Genomic DNA, 24,063 nt, shown 5'->3' with positions numbered 1-24,063 from the left:
TGATGTATCTCCTAACACTCATACAACTCTTGTACTGAATTACAGTGAGTAGTATGAAAATGTCACTTGCTAGGAATTGGTTTCGGCAAAACAAAGCAGAATAACCCGTCAGGTGTTAACAACACAGTAAGAGAACTAACACAGCTGAAATACTGCAGTGAAACTATATCAGGCTGTTGCTTGCTTAGAATAGGGAAGAAAAAAAACCTTGTTGACATGGTTGTTGAATGTTACTATACAAATGAATTTGTTAATATTTTACAAGTGCAACAGATAGAGAGACTGGAACATTTGTTCTGCTGTGTTTTGGTCACTGGCAGCAATGTGCAGCAGTTGGGTCATAGCAACCAATCAAAGCTGCTCAACTCATTGCACCACCTCAAGTGTTACCAAATATATTTTTTTTCAAATGTCAAAAATTTCCATTCACATACCATGTTAGGTTAATGGCACAGTAACCTCTTTCAGATTGCCAGATGTTGAGCCCGTTCTCATTTGTCTGCTTTGGTTTGCTCGTGTTATTGCATTACTTCCTGGTCAGCAGACGCAGCCGGGAACTCAGTTCTTGTAGATGTTGGTTGAGGGTTGAAATTCGAGGCGCCTGCTTCTCCAAAGGACCCCCAGTGCCTGCAGGCAAAGCTGACCCCATCACCGTTCTCCTCCGACTGTCTGTGGTGCCGATCCTCGCTTCAGGCTACAAACTTACAAGGGGGGAATGCATGTTTGGAGGAGAGAAGGGGGAGTACAAGGCTGCATAGGGCAAAGGCTTAATTTGCCTGTTTTGTCACTAAATTTAAATAGGAAGATGCTGGGAAGTGTAATATTTTACAATGTGATTAATCCCTCTCTGTCATGGCATACAAGGGGCTAATGGGAAATAATGGGGTGAGGGAGTCAGGGTGGATGAGTTGTGGGGGACCAGTTGACTGGTGATTTGCTTGGATATTTGCCTCTTCCATGCAGTCAAATCAGCCTCCATTTAGAACATGAAAAAGTGTGTTTAATTTGTGATTCAAACAAAGTACTTTGAACACATTGTTTTATAGAATCCATTGAAGATATCTGGATTTTTATGATTTTTAAAACAGGTACTTTAAGCATCAGTTTTATACTATTCCATGGTATCCATATTATTTAATTTAGATTACCTTAATAATTTCAGATAACTCAGGTACTGGGTGGTAAGGTGTGTGTGTGTGTGTGTGTGTGGGGGGGGGGGGGGTATTCATTACAGCTACTTGCAAGCTACTTGCATACATTTTTTAATTACTACTATAAAATTAATATTCTTGCGGGCACTGTGAAAGGAAGTGATAGAAAACAAAGGAGTATTTGGAAAGAGTTTTTTTTTTTTTTTTTTTTGCAAAACAACACCACATTTTTCTTTGAGTGACAGCCAGCAGTATTTTCAAGGCTTTCCTTCCTAGTGAAGCCCGGGCGACAAACTGCACATCACAAGCCGGCCAAGATGGCATCCATCGCACAGCCCTGCCACTGATCTCACCGCCATCGGCCGCCAATCAGACTCATCACATGGCTGCCTTCTGCTTGCTGACAGCAGCCAGGGCCAGAAAAGTTAACTCTTGCTCCACCAAACTGGACAGAAAATCTAGTGGAATGACTGGGCCTTTCTCTGTGTCTTTTTTCCTCTTTGTTTGTGGTCAGATTATATCTGCACAAACCAGGATTGAACCACAGCAAGCGATCACTCTCTCCAGGATCCACCTCAGCCTCCTCACTGTCACTGGGACAGCAGAGCAGCAATTTTTTTGTTTTTTTGTTTTTTTCTTCTTCTTCTTTCTGCTCTTTTTTTGCAGCTAGACCAGCCTTATCATCTCAGTTTGCATACACAACACTGTGGTAAATTATCGTGTGAATGTGCATAGTGAACATTTCTAACTTAATTGGGAATATTGAATAGCAGATAATTAGATATTTGATGTGACACGTGGCGTCTAATGGGCTTGATGCAGTGGTCTCATGTTGTTCCCATAGCGAGAGGGATTTTTGATGTGTTGTCAGGCTCCAGTGTAAAAATAACTGAAGTGACAGCAGTGACTTGGTTGTCAGTGTTGTCGAGGCTGGTGCGGATTTTCACAGCCATGGGTCCTGTGTATGTGTGTGTGTGAGTGTATACGCCTGTGTATATGCGTGTGTGCGTGCGTGTGTGTGTGCTTGCATGCACTTGTATACTTGTGTGTGTGTTTGTGCACTGCAATGTTGTGGGTGACAGTGCTGATCGCTGTGTGATGACAGCCTATCATTGTCGCTGTGCAAGAGTGAGAGTGGCAGGGGGGCCTTTTTGGCATGTGATTTCTCCACGCCTTCATCTGTGTCTATGGCACTCCGAGCTTGGCTTAACAAAGGAGAAGCAGGGTGGCGAGGTAGAGGGGGAGTACTCGGTGCTGGATGTCGGAGGCTGGGTGGGGCTAGCCGTTGAGACACTGTGATAGTAGCTGCAGTCACATGGTGTCACTTCCACCCATGGTTCAGGAACAGGAAGCAGAATTCACAGAATCTGTAGGGCAAAAAAGTCACCATGGCAACCAGCTCCTTTTAAACTTTTTTTTGTATGGTTGCACATTGAAGCAGTGAAAACATGGCTAACTATCAGTCACATTTAACATGCTTGAGTAATTTCGATTGTTGCAGGTTTGTCAAGTTCACTTGCCATTTGCTAGCCATCTTGTTAAAGCCTCCAAGCAGTTACTTCGGTTTAGCAAGACCAAACCTTTTTTTCTAAATGAATTGTAAGAAAGCCATTGCTTTCATTTCTTTTATGACTGGGACATAAAAACTCATGTATAGAATTAGCAGCCAAATCTAATGAAAAATGTTAAATTCTTTGATTGCCTGCACCAAGGAGGTTATGTTTTTGGTAGCATTTGCGTGCATGTGTGTCATTTTTCTGTCTGTAAACACAATAAGTCAAAAAGGTTTGACTGGAAAAATTTTGTTGGGGTGTAAAGTGGGGTCATGTTAATAATCCATTAAAATTTGGCCTTTATCCACCAAAGTTTTCAGGGCCAAATCAATGATTTATTATTTGAAAGTTGAAGGGGAAAAAAACCTTAGAACTTAGAAACCATGATTGTGGTGTGCATTATCAGCATATAGAAAGTACCATACAAAGATTTAAAATGGCACGTCACATTTGACCTCTGACCCCTCCTTCAAGGTCAGTATATTGATTTAAAGGTCAAAGTGATAATAATAATACTCTACAGAGCTGTTTAAAACTATTTTTCTTACTGTCATTGTTTATTGTCTACATACAGATATATATAGGGAATAATATAAGTAAATTATACATTTACATCCAGATGTTATGTCACATCCGACCTGTGACCTTTTACTTTTCACAGCTGCCCTTCAAGTTGATCCCAAATGTGTTATGTCTTTAAAAAAAAAGTAATGTCAACAAAAAGAGAACGAGCTGCCTAGTTAGTTAGAAACACTGTAGTATAATATTATATAATGATATAATATATAGAATATAATCTATTATTATCTACTTCTACATAACATTTGTATACTCAAAGTAAACATCTGTCATGCTACCCTTATCTGATTTTTAACCTTTTAAAACCAGTCAGAGCGGGCACGCTCCGTTTTGCGAAACTACTTTTAAATCCCGGTAGTACTGCAACCAGGTGAGCTAGCGCAACAATTTTTTTTGCATATGAAACCAGAGGAGTTGTACTTACATCTTATGCCATCAGCTTGTCCTAGGTCACAGTTTCCTTCCACATATAGCTTTGCAAAAATTGCATAAAAAGCGCTTGCAGGAACAAAAACATAATATTCCAGAAACACGCTTTGCCGATCCGATCAGCTGTTTGGAACACTTCCTACGTTGGAATAGACGTCAGCGCGAACTATTGCATGTCCGCTATGATCTGCCCGAAACCGGAAGTGACGTCATTTTTGCGGAAATGTCGTTTTTTACCATCAGGGCCTCATGAGCCTATACTGGTGTTTTTAAAAGTTATGTTTGACTTTATGACTTTCTGTGTCGTTTCTGGGATGCTTAGGACTAATATTGCACTGCTGGAAATAGTTTATTTTGATGCATGTGCTGCTTTTTTGCAAATTTGCACTATAATATTTATTTTCGTTTTTCCTGCAGTGAATAAAAATTGGTGTATTTCAAAAATAAAACTATGAAGACAGTCAAAATAAATTCCCTGTGGTGGGAAACTATTTTGTGCAACTTTTTTGTATTTACAGTTTTGAGGGATAAGCCTCTTAAATTTCTCTAACTAGAAATATATGTTAAAAAAACAAAAACGATTTTCAATTTTTTTGTAGTTTATTGCACTTTTTTGCAATTTATGTAATTACTATGCACTTAATACATACATATTATTAAAATTTAGGCTGTAATGGTTGTATTGATGTATTGCAACTTGAAATGCTCCCAAAAATGGCACCACAACATGTAAAAATATAATATAAGCTCTGGCGGACTTGGTTCTATGGTAGGTCTTAAAGGGTTAATGAACAGCAAACTTAAAAAGCTTTTAGAAATTACAAAGAAAATAAATTGAATACATGCAAACTACAATACTATTCCCTTAAAAGTAAATACTGCCCAGAGAGTGAATGGCCTTGGTGAAGGTTTGCAACCCTTGGAGTTTTTCTTGTGGTAAGGTGTGTTAGGTGTGTGTCGGAAAGTAAAGACCCTAATATATTAGAACGAAATCCCAACAATCACATGAGACCTATGAGCAAGGATTTTGTGACGGTAGGAAGGAAAAACTTCCTTTTTAACAGAAAAAAACATCCGTCAGAACCAGGCTCAGGGAGGGCTGTCCATCTGCCATGGCCAGTTGGATGTGAGGGGAGGTAGAATCGAGCAGAGAGAGGCAAAGACTACTACAGAAGCATAGTGTTTCGTAGCACGATCTCTGGCTCATCCCAACAAATACCGTGCTAGTTCATATACAGAAAGTCAGTAATTGAGTACTTACACTGCGAAAATGATCAGATATGGCTGTGCATCAGTGTCAAATCTACAAGACTGGCTTGTATGTTTCCTGGTTCAGCTTTTGTAAGCAGATGATTGGCTATTACAACATCCATCTCACAAAACAACCCCACAGATTTCTATCTGGGATTCTTTGAGTACCATGTCCCTTATAACAGCTCTGGTTTTACTTTGTACTGGTTTTGTAAAAGGAAGCAGAAAAAAAAAATTATCCAATCTGACAACATCAAAAAGTTTCCTGTGAAAGGAGTCATTTCATTTTCTGGTTAGATTTTTGATAAGGGGAAGGGCTTTTGTAATAACTTGCCTTAAGTCATCAGGGGCGAAATTTCAAGGAGACAGATCACATGATTGTTTCTGTCTAAGGCTGCTTTGGAAATGCTCCAAAAAGCCTCTTTCTTTCCTAGTTATTACCTTATTTATATATGAAAAGTTAAACCAAAGTAGGATTCATAATGGAAATATTTCCTCTTTAAGATCTAGGAACAAAAGCTCCCAGTGAGGTTGGCCTTGGCATACTTTGAAACTAGTCCAGTTCATTGCACATACAGTCCACGCACACACAATGGCTGAAGTAAATTATCTCGATGAAATGAAAATGAAATGACAGGCTGTCCATTAAGTCAACACCCAGGAATTCCAGCTTCCTATCTTAGTAGCACTAAGGTTATGTGTGACTATTAACTAGACTGTCTGCCCATCTCACCTGGAGACTTCTTCATGGGGAAAGAAGTGAGTAGTAGCTCACAAGGACTTAGTGTTTGCTGATTGTCTGTCCTGATCATTGTTTTCATATTAACAGTAAACTCAAAATATAAAAGTTATGTATTTATATATACATAAAGTGTATTCACCTGCTTCAGTGTCTGTGTATTTTCGGGTTGAATTTAGAGTCGCCTCCCTGAGTTATTTATGCCAGATTAACTGTGACAAAGATTGTCATTTATTCTTTTATCAGCAAAGAAGACAAACTTTTCAGATGCGTCAGAGACAAGCCACCGCATGTTGTACACTCTGAGGAGCATGAGAAACGTGCGCTTCGTAAGTGTGGAGGCAGTTAACCTTTAATAAACAGATGGACAACTCCAACTGGTGCTGTGAAATTAAAAGGCTTGAAATAACAACAGTACGATTACATGCAAGCTGCCTACAATGCCAGTCTGTTTCTTTTTCCCTTAATTTTACTTTTGTTCCTTCAAACTGATACCAAAGTGGTCAGGGCTCGTCTTATTTAGGGCTCCAGGCCACTAGAAACTCTTAGGTGGTCCTCCACAAAATTACCTAGTGCAGTCAAGGGGGTTCACATGACATAACCTCAGCAAATAGTGGTAATCATTAATAAAAAAAAACCCTGCACATTAACAGCAATTGATCAGTGCTTTACACGACAATGTTGTGCTCGCTCGGATTGAAATTTTACTCATAAACTAGTACTCATTTATGGTTGACACATGGAATCAGATGGAACAACCACAGTATTTATGCCAAGCAAAAACTCACACACAGCAACAGATACACCTCTCTTGTTTCTCCCTTCTTTCATCTTTGCAACCCCCCCCAAAAAAAAAAAAAAAAACCCTGCTGGCAACCTCTGGCTACAAAAACTTGAACCAATAATGTTAATGGGGGATCACATGGGAGCAGCGATTGAGCTGGGTGTGGGGTTTGCAGGGGAAACTGCTTCCAAGCAAACACATTGTAGTCCTTTAAAGAAAGGGGAAGAATGTGCAACACATGCCCCTGAGCTTCAAATCCTCTGGGAAGTGATCAGTTTATACAAGTCTTGGAAACATGATTTAGTCTTTTACAGGACACAAAAAAATCTCCATTAAAAATCTATATAAAAAGTGTTCATTGCAGGGTTTCCAGACTGAAAAAAATCCCATGCCACACTGGAAATATTTCTGTGGTCACACTTTCTTTGAAACAATATTAACAAAAACATATTGACAAGTTGTGGTCAGGGGAGAAACCACCATCAGGGGTTGGATCTTCTGTGTCCTGTCCTGTCTCAGTATATATATCTTGTCCTGTGCAATAAAGATCTTGCATTAAATGGATATCGAGCTGTCTTACTGTGTTTTTGTATTCAGCACAAGCAAACTTTTATTCCGTTGGCACCGCATTTATCTGCTCGAGGAACAACAGCAGCTTTGTACACATTGCCCAGTTTGTGGCCTATAAAAAGCCTACGGCTAATTTTCCAAATTCCATCCACTCCAATAGAACAACCTCCTGATTAACAGTATGGATATCTCTGCTTTTCCTTCACTGCTAGTCATATACATATTTGTGTGTGTGTGTGTGTGTGTGTGTGTGTGTGTGTGTGTGTGTGTGTGTGTGTGTGTGTGTGTGTGTGTGTGTGTGTGTATGTGCGTAATTATTCCATTTTAACTGTTTTTTGTGTGGGGGTTTAAGAAAAGAGTATTTTTTAGGACTGAAAGCCGATTTGTAATGCAAATGGTCATATAATGATCATGTATACTACAGTCAGACAGGGCCACATTTACAACTTCGATATTTTTCAAGCTCTTTGTCTTTGACCCCCAAATATTTAAATTTAGTGTGATTAGAAGAGTGTAAGTTTCTTTTGCATATGAGTTCACGTACATCAGGGGTGCTCAATACGTCGATCGCGATCGACCAGTCGATCGCAAAGGTAGTATTGGTAGATCGCATGGCATTAAAAAAATAGATGCCAGCCTATCATCCATCCCGTCACTTGATTGATACAGGGAAGCCAGTCAGATGACAGCAGATTTTTTCTGACGCTTAGGTCGCTGCGCATGCGCAAACAGCGGCGCGAAGTGTAGTAAAACTGACAAGCTAGTCAGCGAGTTAACTCCAATTTTTAGCTCTCGGTTTTTTCCCTTAAACCTGGCCGTCAGCAGCTACTGTCCGGACTATGCATCCCTGGCTGATTCAATTCAGTGCAAGTCATCAGAGTAAACTCAGGTAATGACAAAAAATTTACATAGTTAATTGTGTTGTGAAATATTGGATATTGCGGTTATGCATGTATATACATTGTAGATATAAAGAATCCTCAATATATTTATAAATAAGTATATGTTTTGGATTTTTGTAGTGGGTAGATCATTTTGACTTGGTCATTTTATAAGTAGCTCACATGCGGAAAAAGTGTGAGCACCCCTGACGTACATGGTGAAAGATTATTTTTTATTGTCCTGTGGAGGAAATGGCCTTCAACTTTATTACCAGATGAGGTCTTTATATTGGTCATTGGGATACATTTGACAAAGTCGTCTTTTTTTTAACACCCAATGAAAACTTTTTTTTTCTTTCTGTAGTATCTCTCCATGGCAACCACAGTGTGAGGAAGGTTTGGAAACGAGCTAGCTCGGCTTAAGCAGAGAGCACTGGTTAAAACTGTTGTGTGTTTTTTTTTAATAACCCACAGCTGACACACATGTATGCAAAGACACAAAAAGAAAATTTACGGCTTGAATTTTTAAATCTCAACCATCATTTGGTTACACTGACAAGTAAAGATTACCGAGATTGTTTCCTTACATGGTGAAGGAATTTAAACACTCCAATTCTCGTCTCCCGCTGGAAGATAGCCTGTGGGTTACATGGCAACTGTCTTAACCTAACTGAAGTGAATATATCCCATTAACCACCAGCTTCAGTCTGGTAATACCACTGGACAGGTGACCTGCAGGCCTATAACATGTCTCAACCCTCATTCATGCCTGCCTGGGATGAGGCCTGTCCAGAAAGAGGCCTCGAGGGCCTACTGTATCTCACGGTCATGTCTAATCTGGTTACCGCAGCAACAGCAGGGATTAGGAGTGTGATAAGGGAGGGGCTCCTCTAACGAGTCTGGTCATATGCATAATTCATGTAAACGAGCCAGGCTAGGAGGAATGCATATATAGAACACACACACACACACTTAGACATATACACATGTAATTAACCACTATCTCATGGATATCTCCTTGCAGTGTTGATGTACATGCAACACATTAAGTCTACATATTCGAGGTAAATCATAATGAAGCCGTATTTGCTGCAGAATTTGAAATGAGATTAATTAAACTTTTCTTTCATTGCACTGCTCGGCTTTAAAGGAAAATACAAACACACCTACATGTTCACCCTGAAATGCTTTATTGAGTCAGTGAAGCAAAAATTATGTGAGGCTGATGAGATGTGGTGTCATCCGTGCTTTAACAACACGCTGCAGCTGAAGCCCGGAAAACAATCACATCCAACGGTGTGACACGGGGTCATTTCAACAATATTAGTCATTTTCACTCACGAGCAGATGTCTTAAGGGACGAGATTATGGCTGTGATTTCACTGTGACTCAACATTCATATCACTAAAGTGCGAATGTGCTTGTGTGTGTTTGTGTGCGACAAAGAAAGAAAGAGATAGTCGGGGTGTCTGCATTAGTGAATTTGAATGCACTTGTTTATGTATATGTTGCTTCTCAGTGGACATGACAAATGTGTCGCCCCCTTCAGTGTGTGCTACAACGAGAGGCCACCTTCCACCGCCCCTCACAAGCAAGCACACTAACACACAAACACACGCATACACTCTGCCACCTCTTCGCCCTCGCTCTTCTCCTCGTGCCCCACTCCCCCACACCCCACCTGCATAATAAACCCCTGCACCCGCACCCTCACCCCCACACCCCCCTTCTGTCTTTCCTGCCAGAGCGCCCATGTCCAAACCAAACACAACAGATCAACAACTCGACATGCAGATCGTGTCACGGGATAAATTATGCGCAGCGTGTCAGCCTCATACGTGGGCTCTTGGCTGGCTGTCCGTGACATGTGTCAGGGTGCCCCTGCGTCTCCGCTGCACAACGCTAATGACGGGATGCCGGGTTAGCCTCCGATGCACCCCACCCCTCCGCCTGCCCCCAACCACCTTCTACCCCTTCAACCACTCCCCTACCACCAGCACCCACCCCCACCACCCACTCATCACCAGCGATGAGACAGTGTGTCACCTCTGTGAGGGTGGAAGTTTAAAAAAAAAATGTTTTGGTCCAGTGTTTTATCAATGTGGATTTTTGGTTAAAAAGCAGTGAAAGTAAGTGTTTAATGTGTTTGGATTCGTGTAGAGTCCACGGATATCGAGAAATATTATAAAATAGTCAACCATCATAAACTGACACAATAAACAATAATAAATAAACAATAAAAATCATAATCGACACAGAGGCTTTTGTCCTTTGTTGTTATTAAGTGGTGTGCAGCACTAAACCAAATGCCAAGTGTTGGTATCAGTTCTGTACATCCTTTGATATACACAGCATGACATGCAAGACCTTTTTAAAACAATTTACCGGTCTCCCCTTCCTCCCCACCCCCGTCCTCATCCTCTCCCCTCCTCTCAAATCTCTACCTTCTCTTGGTGCATTTTTTATTTATGCCCTTTTTTTGTGGTCTTTGTATGCAAATCCTGTCTGACTTGTCTGAATTATGTGTGTCTGTCCGGGAGCTTCTGTGATTCGGAGTGACTGAGGATTGCACACACGGTGATTGCATCCACTGGGCCCACTCTGAGCCTTGCATAAGTAATTGAGATGTCAGTATGTGTTCTCATATTCCCACAACAAAACTGTAGGAAAACATGCACTGTTGAAGGTCATTTGAATAATTCCTTAATGGAAGGAAGGCCTTGTTTTTCAGGATGCATGAAAAAGCAAATGTCAATGATCAAAATCAAGCAGCATCATATCTCATGGAGGCAGCACTGATTCCTGGAGCACTTCACCCTCCATCTCCCTCTCTTTCCTCTCTGAAAAGATAGATAAGGGATAAGTGTCTTTGTGCATATCAAGCACAGCACAAGCCACTGTTTCTCAAGGGTCTTTTTGAAACACAAATTGGTTTTGAGACATTTTCTATGTTGACCTCTTTGATTTGAAATAGGAAACGACAGGAACATGGTAGTTCTCGTGCTAAAAAAAAGAAAAGAAAAACCCTGAGAGGTCAGTGATTAAATCATACATACACACAATGGATGAGGGGAAATATGTCATTAATCTTTCATATATAGATTATTATCACAGCTATAGACAAGTCCCCAGGTGAACAGCCAAACACAGATAGTTATTAGCTGCTACATGGAGAAGGTGTGCATAGAAAAACACGTACCGGGCACAGGGCATGTTTATATCCTAGGGATTAACAATTCAAATGCATATTTTATGGAAAGATACATGCCTTTTAACGTACACCTTAATGAAACTGAAAACGGCAGAGACTTACAACAAAACAGACCCGCTCCTGACCAAAAAAGGCAGGAAAAAATTGACACAGTGAGAACAGAATGGATAGGTATCGTATCTTGTTTTGTAAAACCACATCCTTCATCCACCAAGCTGGAGGAAACATTTCACCACCACCCCCGCCCATGCTTTGTGTTTTGTCCGGGCTTGTGATGGATGAAGGGCCTGGCGACACACACCTGCAGATCTCATCCACCACCAAATCATAACTAAAGGCTTGGCAGACTGAGATGATCTCCTACATCCGTTAGCCTGCTACTGTCAAACAACATCATTCTCTAAAGACAACTCTGTCACATCAACCCTCCCACCGCAAAATAAACCCACCTTGATGAAAGACTGCTGCATGTCCATCAAAGAAAAAAAAAATGTGTGCACAGATACACTGCTACTCAAACCAGCTGGGGTATTGCACATGAGCAGCAGTGTAGCATGTGAGCTTTAATGAATAAAATCAACACATTTTAATACATTTACAATCTTATTAGTGAGCTATGAACGATATGAGGAAGGTTACAGGTGAAAAGTTAAACAGTAATAATAATAATAGACATTTCAAAGTGTCTCAAAATACAAAGTGAAAGTTGCTCCAAGAGCTGACTGACAAAAATATGACTTAAGGTTCTTAAATCCGTGTAACAGTTGCCTCACATTTTACAATGAGAAGCCTAGCAACAAAAATGAATCAAGTCCACGAAGTGACTTAGATGAACATAAAAATAGACGGAGGCAGGTATCCTCAGCTAAACGTGAATACTGATAACTTCTTCCCGAATGCAATTTCCACAATGAAGCCTCTTATCAGGATCCGAACAGATTTCTCCGACTTTAGTTTCTGATCCCGTACAAAGGCTCTCAGTCGTTGTTGCTTTGTTTGCTGATTCTCTGTCAGACATTGTTTGTTTGGTTTGAGGTATTTTGGAAGGGTATTAAACCATACGTCAGAGTTGTGTGCAAAAAGTTAGAGGTTTTGCACACTGCAGACGTACGCCGGGATCCTCAGCGGGAGCTTTGTCTTTGTTTCGTGGTTGACGATGAACTCCGCGTCGCTATCACACACAAAACCTGGAACGACGACCAGGAACATGCGAAGCTGTTCAAAAGGACTTGTCAGGGAAAACCACAGGTGTTGTTTCCGCTGAGCATGCGCACATATTGAAGTAATAACACGCCTCGGAACTTTAGAGGTGAACCTCTGAGAAGAGATCAAACGGCACGAGCGCTTAGATCAACAAACCCTGTCTCATTCAGCTTCATTTCTCTGTGAGCCCTAACCCTAGTGTGACACCTCTCTATGACTGCCTTTAACAGATAACAGTGTGCTTTATGCAATGTACTGGATAAGAGTGTAAAGCTGAGTACACATTCCCATGCTATCCCATATATACATTCTGTATATATATATATATATATATATATATATATATATATATATATATATATATACACACACACACACACACACACACACACACACACATATATATATATATATATATATATATATATACACACACACACACACACATATATATATATATATATATGTGTGTGTGTGTGTGTGTGTAGGTTAATACTCCCTCCCCATGTTCCCACCAGCCCAGGTAATTTTGTTATTCTGTTTGCGCCCTCTGTCTACACCCACCCCTGTCTGCTGTACATAATGGTCCAAGCCCTGGGAGGAAGCAGGCATTTACTTATACAAAACCTTGAGGAAATCCCTACCAATCCTCAGGGCTCACGTTCAGGAGCGCCCAAAACACAAAGGCTATGCAAATCTGCCCAGCCTGCGTTTATCTACCCTCAGTTTCCGTTTGCACCGCGGGAACCAGCATTGTGCTGTGCGTGGCGATTATCGCATGTAATTTACATAGAATACGCACAGGAAACAGTGCACTGATCTCTAACAAAGCAAGAAAGAGTCTCTATCGGCTCAGGAGCTATCTGACGGTGCAGCAAAATTACAGGTTTAGCTGTGGGGTATTAAACCTACAAGGTGTTTTTTATTTCTGGTGTGCAGGGAACACTATCTCCTCCAAATGTTGCTTGTTTATCTGCCTTGTTTGTTTTATAACCCAACTCTAGCAGTCCCCTCTCTGAGAAAGCTGCATCTTCAGCCAGGGCTAATCTGCCCTCTGCCTGTGTTTCCTTTGTCACTGAATCCATGTATCAACACAGCGAGGTGCAGTCAGATTGAGGAGGTGTGTAATTGCACAAAGACACTCGTGCTAATATAGCTGGGAGACTGAGTATGTGTGACTGACTCAGCTGACACAAGACATGTTGTGAGTGTGAGGAATGGAAGTCATAACACTGCAGCATGGCTTCATCCATACAAAGGCTGGTACTGTAAGTACTCTATCAGAAACCTGAGACATGAGGGCGAAATGAGAGATCGGATTCCTGATGCAGACGCTTCACCTGCGGGACTGCCCGGAGAAGAAAACCCCAAAGCTTGTTGATACCTTTGGCTGGGGGTCACACAGAGGTCGTGGCCCCTAATAAATCTCCTTTCAGCTTTCACACCGGCTGAATACTGAGGCAGTTCTATAAATTTAATAAAGCTGGATGTGAAACATAACAAAAGTCAACTGCGCGCACACACACACATACAAAAACAAAACAAAACTAAAACACAAAACTGATGACACAGAAGCTGTGTGATTTGTCCAAAACAGTAATTACGAAATATCTGAAAATGATCAGTAAAGTGGAACGAGAAACTGCAACAACTTCCACTATATCTGACTAACAATTTAAAAAACACACACAAAAAAGCCTGTATTCAGTGATAAGTGACACTTCATCAAAAAAAAATACAGTTGGACAAATCAACCAAAAAATGTGTACATGTGCTAAAATAGTAGCATTTATTGCACACATGTATTCAATTTGGTTGTGATTAATGTGACACAGGCCGCAGATTCACCCATAGCGTCTCAAGAATCACATAAAATGTATTATTCAGTTTTGATTATAGGCTCCCTATTGCCCCTTTTTTTTTTTAAACTTAAGCAGAACAGACAGCCATCTGATTTTGCTCCAAGAAGACACGCAAAAAATACACTGCCGTCATTAATACAACACTGATTCTTTCAGAACGTCCCTCCGAAGGCCAGTCACAAGCCTAGCATGGGTTTCTTACTGTACAATAGGCACCCTTACAGGCTTATCATCCCCGTCATCTTCATCATTATAATCATTGGTGGTATGATGCGGCTCAGTCATCAGTTGTAAGTATGACACCAGTGACTTTTATTTTGTCTAACAATTTGGGAAAAACATAAAAGCAGGCCTGTTACAGAACACAGAATATGTACCAGCAGCGAGACGTTTCGAATCTCACCTCCAGTTTGCTAAGAATAGCCCCTAGAGGAAATCCTGTTACACTGGGTTAGGATTTGACATGGGTGTACACACTTGACTTTGCTCGAGAGCAAATTCTACAAAGCCGAGTTTTTACATTTTGAGTTTGGTGCACCGCCATGACAAAAGAACACACAACCACAAAAATCTGACTGTTAACAACTGCTTTGGGGTTTATTTTACAATTCAGAGAGAGAGAGAGAGAGAGAGAGAGAGAAAAGAAAAATGAAACAAACTAATCGGTGCTAAAAAGTCGTGGTTTTTTTTCTCTTTCTTTACAATATTGTCGATAAAACATTGAAATGTATAGTCATTGTGCATCGCTTATTTATTTTCCACACCATTTCATGCATCAAGTTGGATGCAAGTAATAATTAAAATCATTTCTGTAAACCAAGCCAAAGAAGCTAAATTTGTATTTTTCTTTAAAAAAAAGGTCATTTCGTAGCTCTACAGCATATATCTATGTACACCATCTGTTTTTATTTTTTAGCTTTTTCTTTTTGTATATAAAAATGACAATATAAAAGTTCAAGAATGCACACACCTTAAGATACAAACAATTTTGAGCCGTTTTTCAAATGGTAAGATATGTCTCATGGAGTACTGACATTTCACTGGTAATCATTTACACGTGACGGACTGTTCTCTTTACAGCTGAATAAAGCGACACAGTTTAGAAAGAGAAAAGTTGTAACAAACCATACACCTGGAAAATTGCTATGAGGTGATACTTCACAACAAGGAAAAAGTTTCTGCAGCAAACTTGCATACCGATGGCCGTTCATTTCCACTGATTAACTCAGAACCAGAAGCAGCATTTCACTTTTTCCAAATGTTCATGTGATCTTTTTTTCCCCTCTTTTTTACACTGACAGATTTATGAGCAGGCCATTCATCATCAAAAACATTGCCGTGACAGAAACCCAAGAAGGAAAGAGGGGCGGGGTGGGGGTGGGGTGATAATCCTTGATCTTTTAAAATCTGATTTTGACAAATGCAAGATATTTCAAAACATGTTCTCTTTACAAATTCAACTGTCTAAGGTGCTACTTCAGTCTTTCGGGGTATTCTTTCATTCTTTTGGTGTATACATTGAATTTTCCACCTTCTTCATATCAAGTAATATACAGTTATCTTTTCCACCAATTCTGTCCACTCGCCACTTTTACCGTTGAAGCAGTAGTTGTATTTTTGCCATGAAAAGATTAAAATATCGTGTTTAACCTTGATTCACTAAAATACATGCACAGATCAGACAAATAGCATATAAATATATTACAAAATAAGTGTAAAAAAGCTTGGCAAAACAAAAACAAATTGACATGAAAAGACATGGTCCAGTCAGGCAGTTATCACAAAAAAAAATTAATAATAATAAGACTTGATTTTTATTTTTATTTTTCTGGCGGCTCAGTTCGGCCCAGTGCAGTAACTGTGAACAACGTCATTTTTAGTGCAATGAAAATCGAGTCAGTTCCACAGCTGTCAGTCTTTACTCTCAGCTCGAGACATTGTTTAAACCTTCTCCATTTTGTCTAGCTTCTCCAGTTTCTCCAAAGCGGTGACAAACACCAGGTGGTCCTCTGGAGACTTGCCATGGGTCTTGCTGAGGTGCAGTTTGACTGCGTGTTTGCTGACGAATGTCCGATTGCAAAGTCTGCACTGGTACACGGAGCCTGTGTCGTCCTCTGGCGTGGTCAAGGCTGACAGGGGGCTGCCGAATATCATTTTGTCTGTGATCACCTTCGAGGCAGCCTGCTGCTCCCGTAGGTGCTCAGCTGACAGTTTGGACAGGTCCTTCAAGCTGAAGCCCAGGTGAGACTCCAGGTGGCTGATGTAGGAGGAGGGAGTCCTGAACTGAGAGGCACAGTCACCACAGAGGAACACGGGCTGGCACGAGTCCATGTTCTTGAGAAACTTGGTGCCCCCAGTTCGTCTCAGCTGGTACTTGACATTAGCCAGCCAGTGGGATATGGTAGTCATGGAGAGGCCCGTGAATTTACAGATGTGGACCCTTTCCTGAGGGCCCAGGTCGGTCATGGCGTAGCGGCCCTCTGGGGTCTCCCTCAGGCTAGACGCAAACTGTGCCTGCAGAATGAGGAGATGCTGGGGATTCCAGTTTGACTGTCTCCCTTTCCTCTTCTGCACTGGGGAGAGGTCCTCGAGGGCATCCTCAAACGCGCTGCCATCAGCGTCCGACTTCTCTGAGATGGAGGAGGGAGTTGAAGATTTGGGCGTAAGTCTCCCGGTGAGGTTCTTTACCATGTCTGAAATGTCCATCAGAGCGTTCTCTCTCAGGGGTGAGGAGACTGTGTCAGGGAGGGAAATAAGGGGTTTGTTACCATTTACGCTACTGTTGGTCAAAAGTGCACTGCTGCTTTTGTTGTTGTTGTTGTTGTTGCTATTAGTGGCGGACTTATTTTTACTCAGGTCTATGGGCTGGTCATTATTTTCATACAGCTGGTAGTGGTTGACGGGCTCAGCTGGCTTGCCCTGAAGAGTTGGGTTGAAAGCTGGCTTTTCCATCATGCTGTTGCTGATTTTGTAAAGCATAGACAGTGGATCTGCTGCGGGACTTACTGGTTTTGAGGCTTTCCCCAGGTGTGTGTTCATGATTGATTGGAGTGCGCTAAGAGGGTTGATGAAAGGACTTTCAGGTGAGTGATCGGTGATGATGCCAAGACTGTTTCCGTTAGTTACTGGGGATTGGCACGTCTCAGAACCATTCTTTGAATGGTTGCTGTGGCTATCTACTAGGCTCTCTTTGGGCTCCTTCTTGCAGATAAGCTCTGAATCTACACTGCCCGGGCTGCTACTTCTCATACCAGATGGTTTACCTACAGAAAAGTCATTTGGAGATGCCAAATGCTCTCGCTGTTCTCTCAGTGCAGGGGAAGGGGATTTTCCCAGCGATGGTTGTCGGCATCGTTCCAGGCTCACCATCTTCTCCTCCTTTTCTTTCTTCACAGTGGCAGCTTTTCCTGTCACTTTCTCCACGAGCTCCTCCATGGCGGTGACATTGCTCCTTAGGGGAGTAGGAGAGGAAGGGCTCCGAGGTGAGTGGATGACTGAGTTGGGGTCGCTCACAAGACTTCGTAGACCACTGTTAAACATTGGCTGCATCTGAACACTCTGGACAGTCGGGGGTAGAACAGTAGCTGAGCTTTTCACGGCACCCTGCAGCTGGTAGGCCGCATGAATGCTAGGGTAGCCACCCCAGGTGGGCGTGCCTGTCTGAGCCTTGCTGATAGCACTAGATACTGTGTTCTCAAGGGATTTGAGAATATCTAAACCCTCTTTAGGGGTCTCCTCCAGGTCTTCTTCTCTAAGGTATTTATACGAGGTGGTGTCAGTCTCAGATTTCTCACCTGAGTCGTCTTTCTCTTCCTTGATTTTTTTCTCCACTTGCTCGCCTCCTTCGACTTTTTCATCCTCACCCGCTTCCCTCTTTTCCTCTGAGCCAGAGGATAGTGCAGGAGACACTGGCTGGGACTTAACCGTACTGGGAACAGGGAGTCTGGTGGTGGTTGGCGGTAATGGGATAGACTGAATCTTTTCTTCCACCACTGGATCAAAGACTAGCTGCTTGCCCTTTTTGGAAGCAGAATTTGTGACCTTCAAAAAGTGACCTGTAACCATCATGTGGGCAGTCAGCTGCTGCAATGTATCATGGGAGCTCCCGCACTCCATGCATTTTAGAATCTGTGCTTTGCGAGCTTCAAACTGCCATGTGTAGCTGGCACCATTCTGGTAGCCATAGCGGTTGTTTGGCGTAACATAGGGGTTAGCTGCAGCTTTTGTGTCTTTGCCAACATCCCCAAGAGAGACACTGCCACCACCACTACCAGCATGGATAGAGTCTGGGGAGCATGGAGAGACTATAGCATCTTGGATAGCACGTTTTTTAGCTGAAGTGGGCACCAGTTTAGTGGCCAAGGCTGGCACTGGTTCTTTGAGAGGCACTTTCTGGTAATGCTTGGTCTTGATCATATGAACGCTGAGATCTTGTAGAGATTCAAATGAGTGGCCACAGTACATGCATTTCAGAACTTTCTGGGCGTCCTCTTTCCCCTCCATTTCCATCAAGGAACGCTTACGTGGTTTGGACCAGCGCTTTCCCTGATCTTCCTCTTTGTCTTTGTTGTCATCTCGATAGTGGCCCGTCTCATTCATGTGGACCGTCAAACCCACCAGTGTGTCATAGGCAGCACTGCAGTCTTTGCAGCGGAACTTGCTCGCACCAGTAAAAACAGAGCCATACAGCTTGTTGTTCTGTCGGTAGAGCTGCACTGTGCTGAAGAGGCTAGGCTCTGGTAAAAGGTGATAGGGGGTCTGCTGAAGTGTTTTGGCAAGTGCTGCCTGATGCCAGTCATAGGCTACACCACTACCATTACTGGCAGCAGCACTGCTGCTCCCACTGCTGCTGGTTGCACTGTGGCTGCTAACAGAGCTAGCTGCTGTGCCATTTGTACTGCCACTTGCGCTCCCTGTGTGGTTGACAGTGGTGCTGGAGGTCTTGCCGTTATGGTGACTGCTAGCCATGTTGACCCCACTGCTCTTATTTATGGTTGTAGTTGTGGCCACAGAGGCAGTAGAGGCAGGCTCTGGACTAGTGAGGGCACTGTTGACACTGCCAGCTGCAGCAGGCTTAGATTTCATGATGTCCATTGTGATGCTAGACCAAGAGGCATCTGAGATGAGGTTTGCATAGACGGCCTTCATCTGTGCCAGGCTGTCCTGGAAAGAGAGGCCGTTGTTGGGACGGAAGGGAAAAGCTGAGCCCTCCCTCTCCTGACCATCCCTGGAAGAGGTGCTCTTGAAGTCTGCAAGTCGGTCGCTAGCATCACTAAGCGGAGACCCGTATCCAGCGTCAGGGTTAGTGCCATTGCTGAGTGGGGAGTCTCTGTAGCTAGGTGGTCGGCCCCCATCCACGTCTTCTTCTTCCTCGTTGCAGAGGAACTCAGTGTCCTGGCCGTCTAATGAGAGGCCGTCATCTTGCAGGTGCTCTTCCTCATCGTGAGCAGCTGCCTTAAGCTCGTCCTCGGGCATGTACGCTGGAGTACAGAGAGACAGCAAGAGAGGGGAGATAAAAATGGAGGGGGGGAGAAGAAAAGAGGTCAGCTCAGTGAAATTAAAGATTTACAGCACACTAACAGGACCACTGTCAAAATAACATGGAATGAATGCTCAATGGTGGGAAATGCAGGCTTTTATTCTCACCCAATGTGAGTGTGCGTATATGTCTGCATGCATGCATGACTTTGTGTGTACTTTGCACACATGTGTCTCTGAAAGCCAGTGGTGAAAAAAACCTCCAAGGGAAAAATAAATCACTGAGCTTCTGACAGTTGTCCTTTTCCTTCCCAACTATCTATTCCTCCACACATGCCTCATGTTCCCCAGGAAATGACTGGCTGTTTGGCCTTGTTAGCCAGCTGCATGCTTACATGTTCAGCTCCCTCCCTTCTCTTTCTTTCTCACTTTTCCAAGCCTGTACTGCATCTCACTCATCTAGTCCATGAAGCCTAGCTCCTCTCCCATTCAAGTTATTCGACTGGAGAGGGACAGAAGAAAAAAATTACCACTTTGGAGATATCACAGTTTTCCTAACCCACTCCAATTAGCTGACGGTCACTGTGCTACTATGCAGGAACTGGAAAAACAATGCTCTCTGGTTTGAGAGCGATACAAATGCAACCAGTTTATATATTTGCACTCCAGCTGTTCGATGATCCACAACAACACGGACAATGTCTTAAAAAGACAAATTAAAACAGGAAGGCAAACACTCGATTAAAGAAAAAAAGCCAAGCGGAAACAGAACTAAGATGTAACAGGTTTCAAGGAGAAAAAAAAACGTAAAAACAAACGAGATTGAAAGACAGACTACGTGCATTTGGAGGCGTGCATTTTTGTGAGTGTGTGTGTGCATGCAAAGAAAGGCACAGTAAGCATTAGCAAGCTGCGCAGACAGGAGATGGTTAGGGGGAGAATAAGTGAATGAGTAGAAGACGTGGGAGAGAAAGAAAAAGTGAGCAGGAGGCGGTGGGTTTGTTAGGTGGGGAGAGGCGGAATGAGAGGGGAAAAAAGGGAGAAAGAAGAGGGTGAGTGAGGCAGGGAGACAGGAGAGACGGCCCCCTAGCTTCTTCCTTTATCTCCTTCCTGCATGGTGAGATGTGTGTCCTACATGCCAGTATCAGTCTCTCCCGATGAAACAGATGTGCTGTCAACTTCAAACGGCACGCTAACCTGTCATATCATAATCTAAGTGGACATAATACCTGATATATATACACTGGCACCATTTACTGCTGCCTGAGAGGAGATGGGTGGAGGGTGGAGGGTGGTGGGTGGCGGCGGGGAGGAGGTGAGCAGCTGCACCATCAACTGTGAGTATGTGATGATGTGCATGTGCGTACGTGTGAGTGCCTCCGTAAGTGCCTGTTTGCGATTGCGACTCCGCACGCATGCTCACCTTCCGTGCCCATGTGTGTACTTTATGCATTTTTCCCCCCCCACTCGTACACATTTGCTCTTACAGCGCGAACCTGAACCCACCGACCATAATATTGCCTATAAGTCTGAGTTCGCTGTGTGCTACTGATACACCCTTCTCCAAATGAGCAACATACTCCCCTAACGCCTGACAGGATTTCTGTGAAATGAGAGCACTACAGGAGAACCTGGCTGCGCTTCAATCCCACTGACAGACTGAGACCGAGACAGTTTCTAAAACTCCTGAAAATCCCTAACACAGCAGATTAGCATTATGTGCTGTACTCTCTACAACACATCTGCAGAGTGTCTTCTGCTACAGTGCCTTCCCTCTCACTAACCCGCTTCCAAAAGAGGAGGCTATCAATACATATCAGCCTTTTTAATATACAAAGCATCCTGCAGAACGGCTATCCATTCTTCTCAAGCACACAGGAACGGCGCAAGCATACAGTAGGAATTACCTATGTGAATCACTCACATCAGCTGCAGCCAAAAAAAACAGCTAGCTGGCAGTGTTCAATAAGTAGACACGCAGATACACAGACAGCAGGAATGAGAAGCAGCAGATCAGAAATATCCCTGGGTGAGTGACAAAACACAGACTGCAGCAGGGAGGGGCTTCGAACGATGAGCAGGTCGCCAGGGAACCCTTTGACGATCCCTGTCAATCAATTCCTGTCCTGCCATGTTGTCATGGAAACAACAAAGAGGGAGATATCAAAAGCCCACAGACAAAAGACTGGCAGAGACAGACATCTGTAAAAATCACAGGCAGCAAGTGGACGGCTTCGCAAGCCATAAACGTACAACGTTCGTGATGAAACTTGAGTCTGAAATAAATGATCTCTCCGTCTGTTTTGAGATGCTGCATGAATTCTGACAGGATGCTAAAACCCAACAAATATTAGAAGCTACGCATCAACTCAATCACCCGCAACTTGAAGAAGTGCGATTGTGACTGGCGGCCAGATTAAGCCCCTTCTCTTCTCCTGGATGCACATATGCAGAGCAACACCAGCAGCAAGGGGCGGGCCCGGGAAGGGCTGGCGTGCCGTCCCTGGCGGTTTGGTTTGCCGAGTGGGTGATGGCTGTGAGCAGGGCCATCTGCACGGGCGCCAAAGCGCCTGTCACTTTTGCTCGGGGACGTGCCGCCATCAAGGAGACAGGCGGCAGTGCGGCCAGGATAGGACTGCAGACTCACTGTCACAAGCAGCAGCAATCAAGCCCGCCACCAGCCACGCCAGATCACCAGCAACAACAACAACAGCAACAACACGGGGAAAGGAAGCAAGACTTATCCACCCAGTGTCTCTGATCTCCTGGTACCTGCTCAGAGGGTTAATGTAGCGCTAACAAAAAGGCTTATAAAATTTGTAAAGTAGCAAAATGGGTTTGTAGAAGCCCCTTTAAGTGTTGTAAAGAGCTCTTTGAAAAATGCATAATGCACAAATAGATTGACATACACACTTAATAGAGCTGTAATGCATGCATTATCAAAGGTTTTCAAGTCTCTGGTTACCAAATACACTTTGGAACACAGACCCTTATTTGATTAGAGATAAGAGCTTTAAAAGAGCTCAAGTATGTGTTTTGTTCCCATCTGCCTCATTTATTATTATTCATATTTAAATGAGATAGTTCCTGAAGGACTACCCAACTAATGCACCCATGAAGCACCCTTGATTCTAACTTCTGCCTAATATGTAAAGATTGCAGAGCGCCGTGCGCCATTACAGATGTTTGCTATCGCAATCCGTGATCAAGTTTGTGCGTTTAACGCGAGCACTCAGGGACCACACCAGAAACGAGTCTGTGCAGTGCCCTGTTATGTTTGATATCATGTTTTCTGATGAAAAGTCTGCGGTGAACGCCCTGCCTGCTGCCTCAACACAACACTGGGCCTCACAGCGAGACAGAGCGATGGACCTATGTACAGATCATCTCTTAAACATTTTCTCCGTCTACACGCAGCGTAACTTTTTGTGTGTGTGTGTGTGTGTGCATGACTTTTGTAAATGATAGCAAATGAAATACAACCAGCGGGATACGTCAGCTTTTTTGGCGAGGAGCAGAGCAGAAACATATCACTCCTTTTCAAAACTTTGTATCTTTCTCCGCCCTACCCATTTTTTCCTTTTTTTTTGCTTTCTCCTTTTTCTTTGCTGCGAGTCTGCTGGTTGTTAAATCAATAAAACTCTCTGTCAGGCTCGCAGAGCTTCACCATTTGGCCGCTGTCAAAGCCAAACAAACCAGATAAGAAAGGCAGAAAGGCGATGAAACGAGCGAGAGAGAGGCAGAGAGGGGGGGGGGGCAAGAAGGGGATGAAACCAGTCAGCCTCCCCTCGCCACCACCTCCGTTTCACCAGCAATCCCTCCTTCTATTTATTTACACACATTTCTTTATTTATTTATTTGATGTGAGTTTGGGAAGAGGGGGCAATCACGGCAGTCATTTGCGGCACTAATGTCCAATCATGGGGCCCTTCACTCATGTGATTTAGGCAGTGCAGGAGTGGGGTTCGCGGCGCAGAATGGTGCGAGGAGGGTGTAGAAGGAGGCGGTGAGGTGGGGGGCAGAGGCCGTTTAGGCCGGCCCCTAATAGGAAACTGGCAGTCTTATTCCTTCCCCAGATTCTGTTTGTCACCCCGCTCTCCATTACGTGCCTCCCAAGCCTGATGGCTTTGGACAGGAGCTGATCAAAAAGCCATCGCTTGACCTACACGCCGTGGCAGAACGAGACTCACGTCCTGCGCAGGGAGAGGAGAAGATGAGACAGAAGAGGAGAAGGAGGGGTGTATGTCAGTGCGTGGTGCAGAGCTGGAGAAAGAGGGAGGGTGATAGCTCTCGGACCGGGACAAGAGGGCTGTAAATAAAATGACATTATTATTTCCTCTGTCCCGTCATGTAGAAAAGCCAATTATGGTAA

At 43.3% G+C, this 24,063-nt stretch overlaps 1 protein-coding gene across 4 annotated transcripts in view; it reads right to left on the bottom strand.

The window, feature by feature from the left end:
• Positions 1–14,193: 14,193 nt before the first annotated feature.
• The window catches only part of LOC308404979 (teashirt homolog 1-like), a 37,011-nt gene continuing 27,141 nt past the window's right edge, over positions 14,194–24,063 (bottom strand). For 2 of the 4 annotated variants that reach the window (XM_080895330.1, XM_080895329.1), the window contains exon 3: positions 14,198–19,693. In XM_080895330.1, the coding sequence (XP_080751456.1) occupies positions 16,155–19,693 (3,539 nt within the window). In that variant the 3' untranslated portion in view covers positions 14,198–16,154. The other 2 variants (XM_080895328.1, XR_013973243.1) reach the window with 2 other exon arrangements.

The sequence above is a fragment of the Rhamphochromis sp. 'chilingali' genome (assembly GCF_963969265.1).
Source record: "Rhamphochromis sp. 'chilingali' genome assembly, chromosome: 11".
Taxonomy (NCBI): Eukaryota; Metazoa; Chordata; class Actinopteri; order Cichliformes; family Cichlidae; genus Rhamphochromis; species Rhamphochromis sp. 'chilingali'.
Note: the sequence above shows the minus strand (reverse complement) of the source record. Positions and strands in the feature narration are given on the sequence as shown.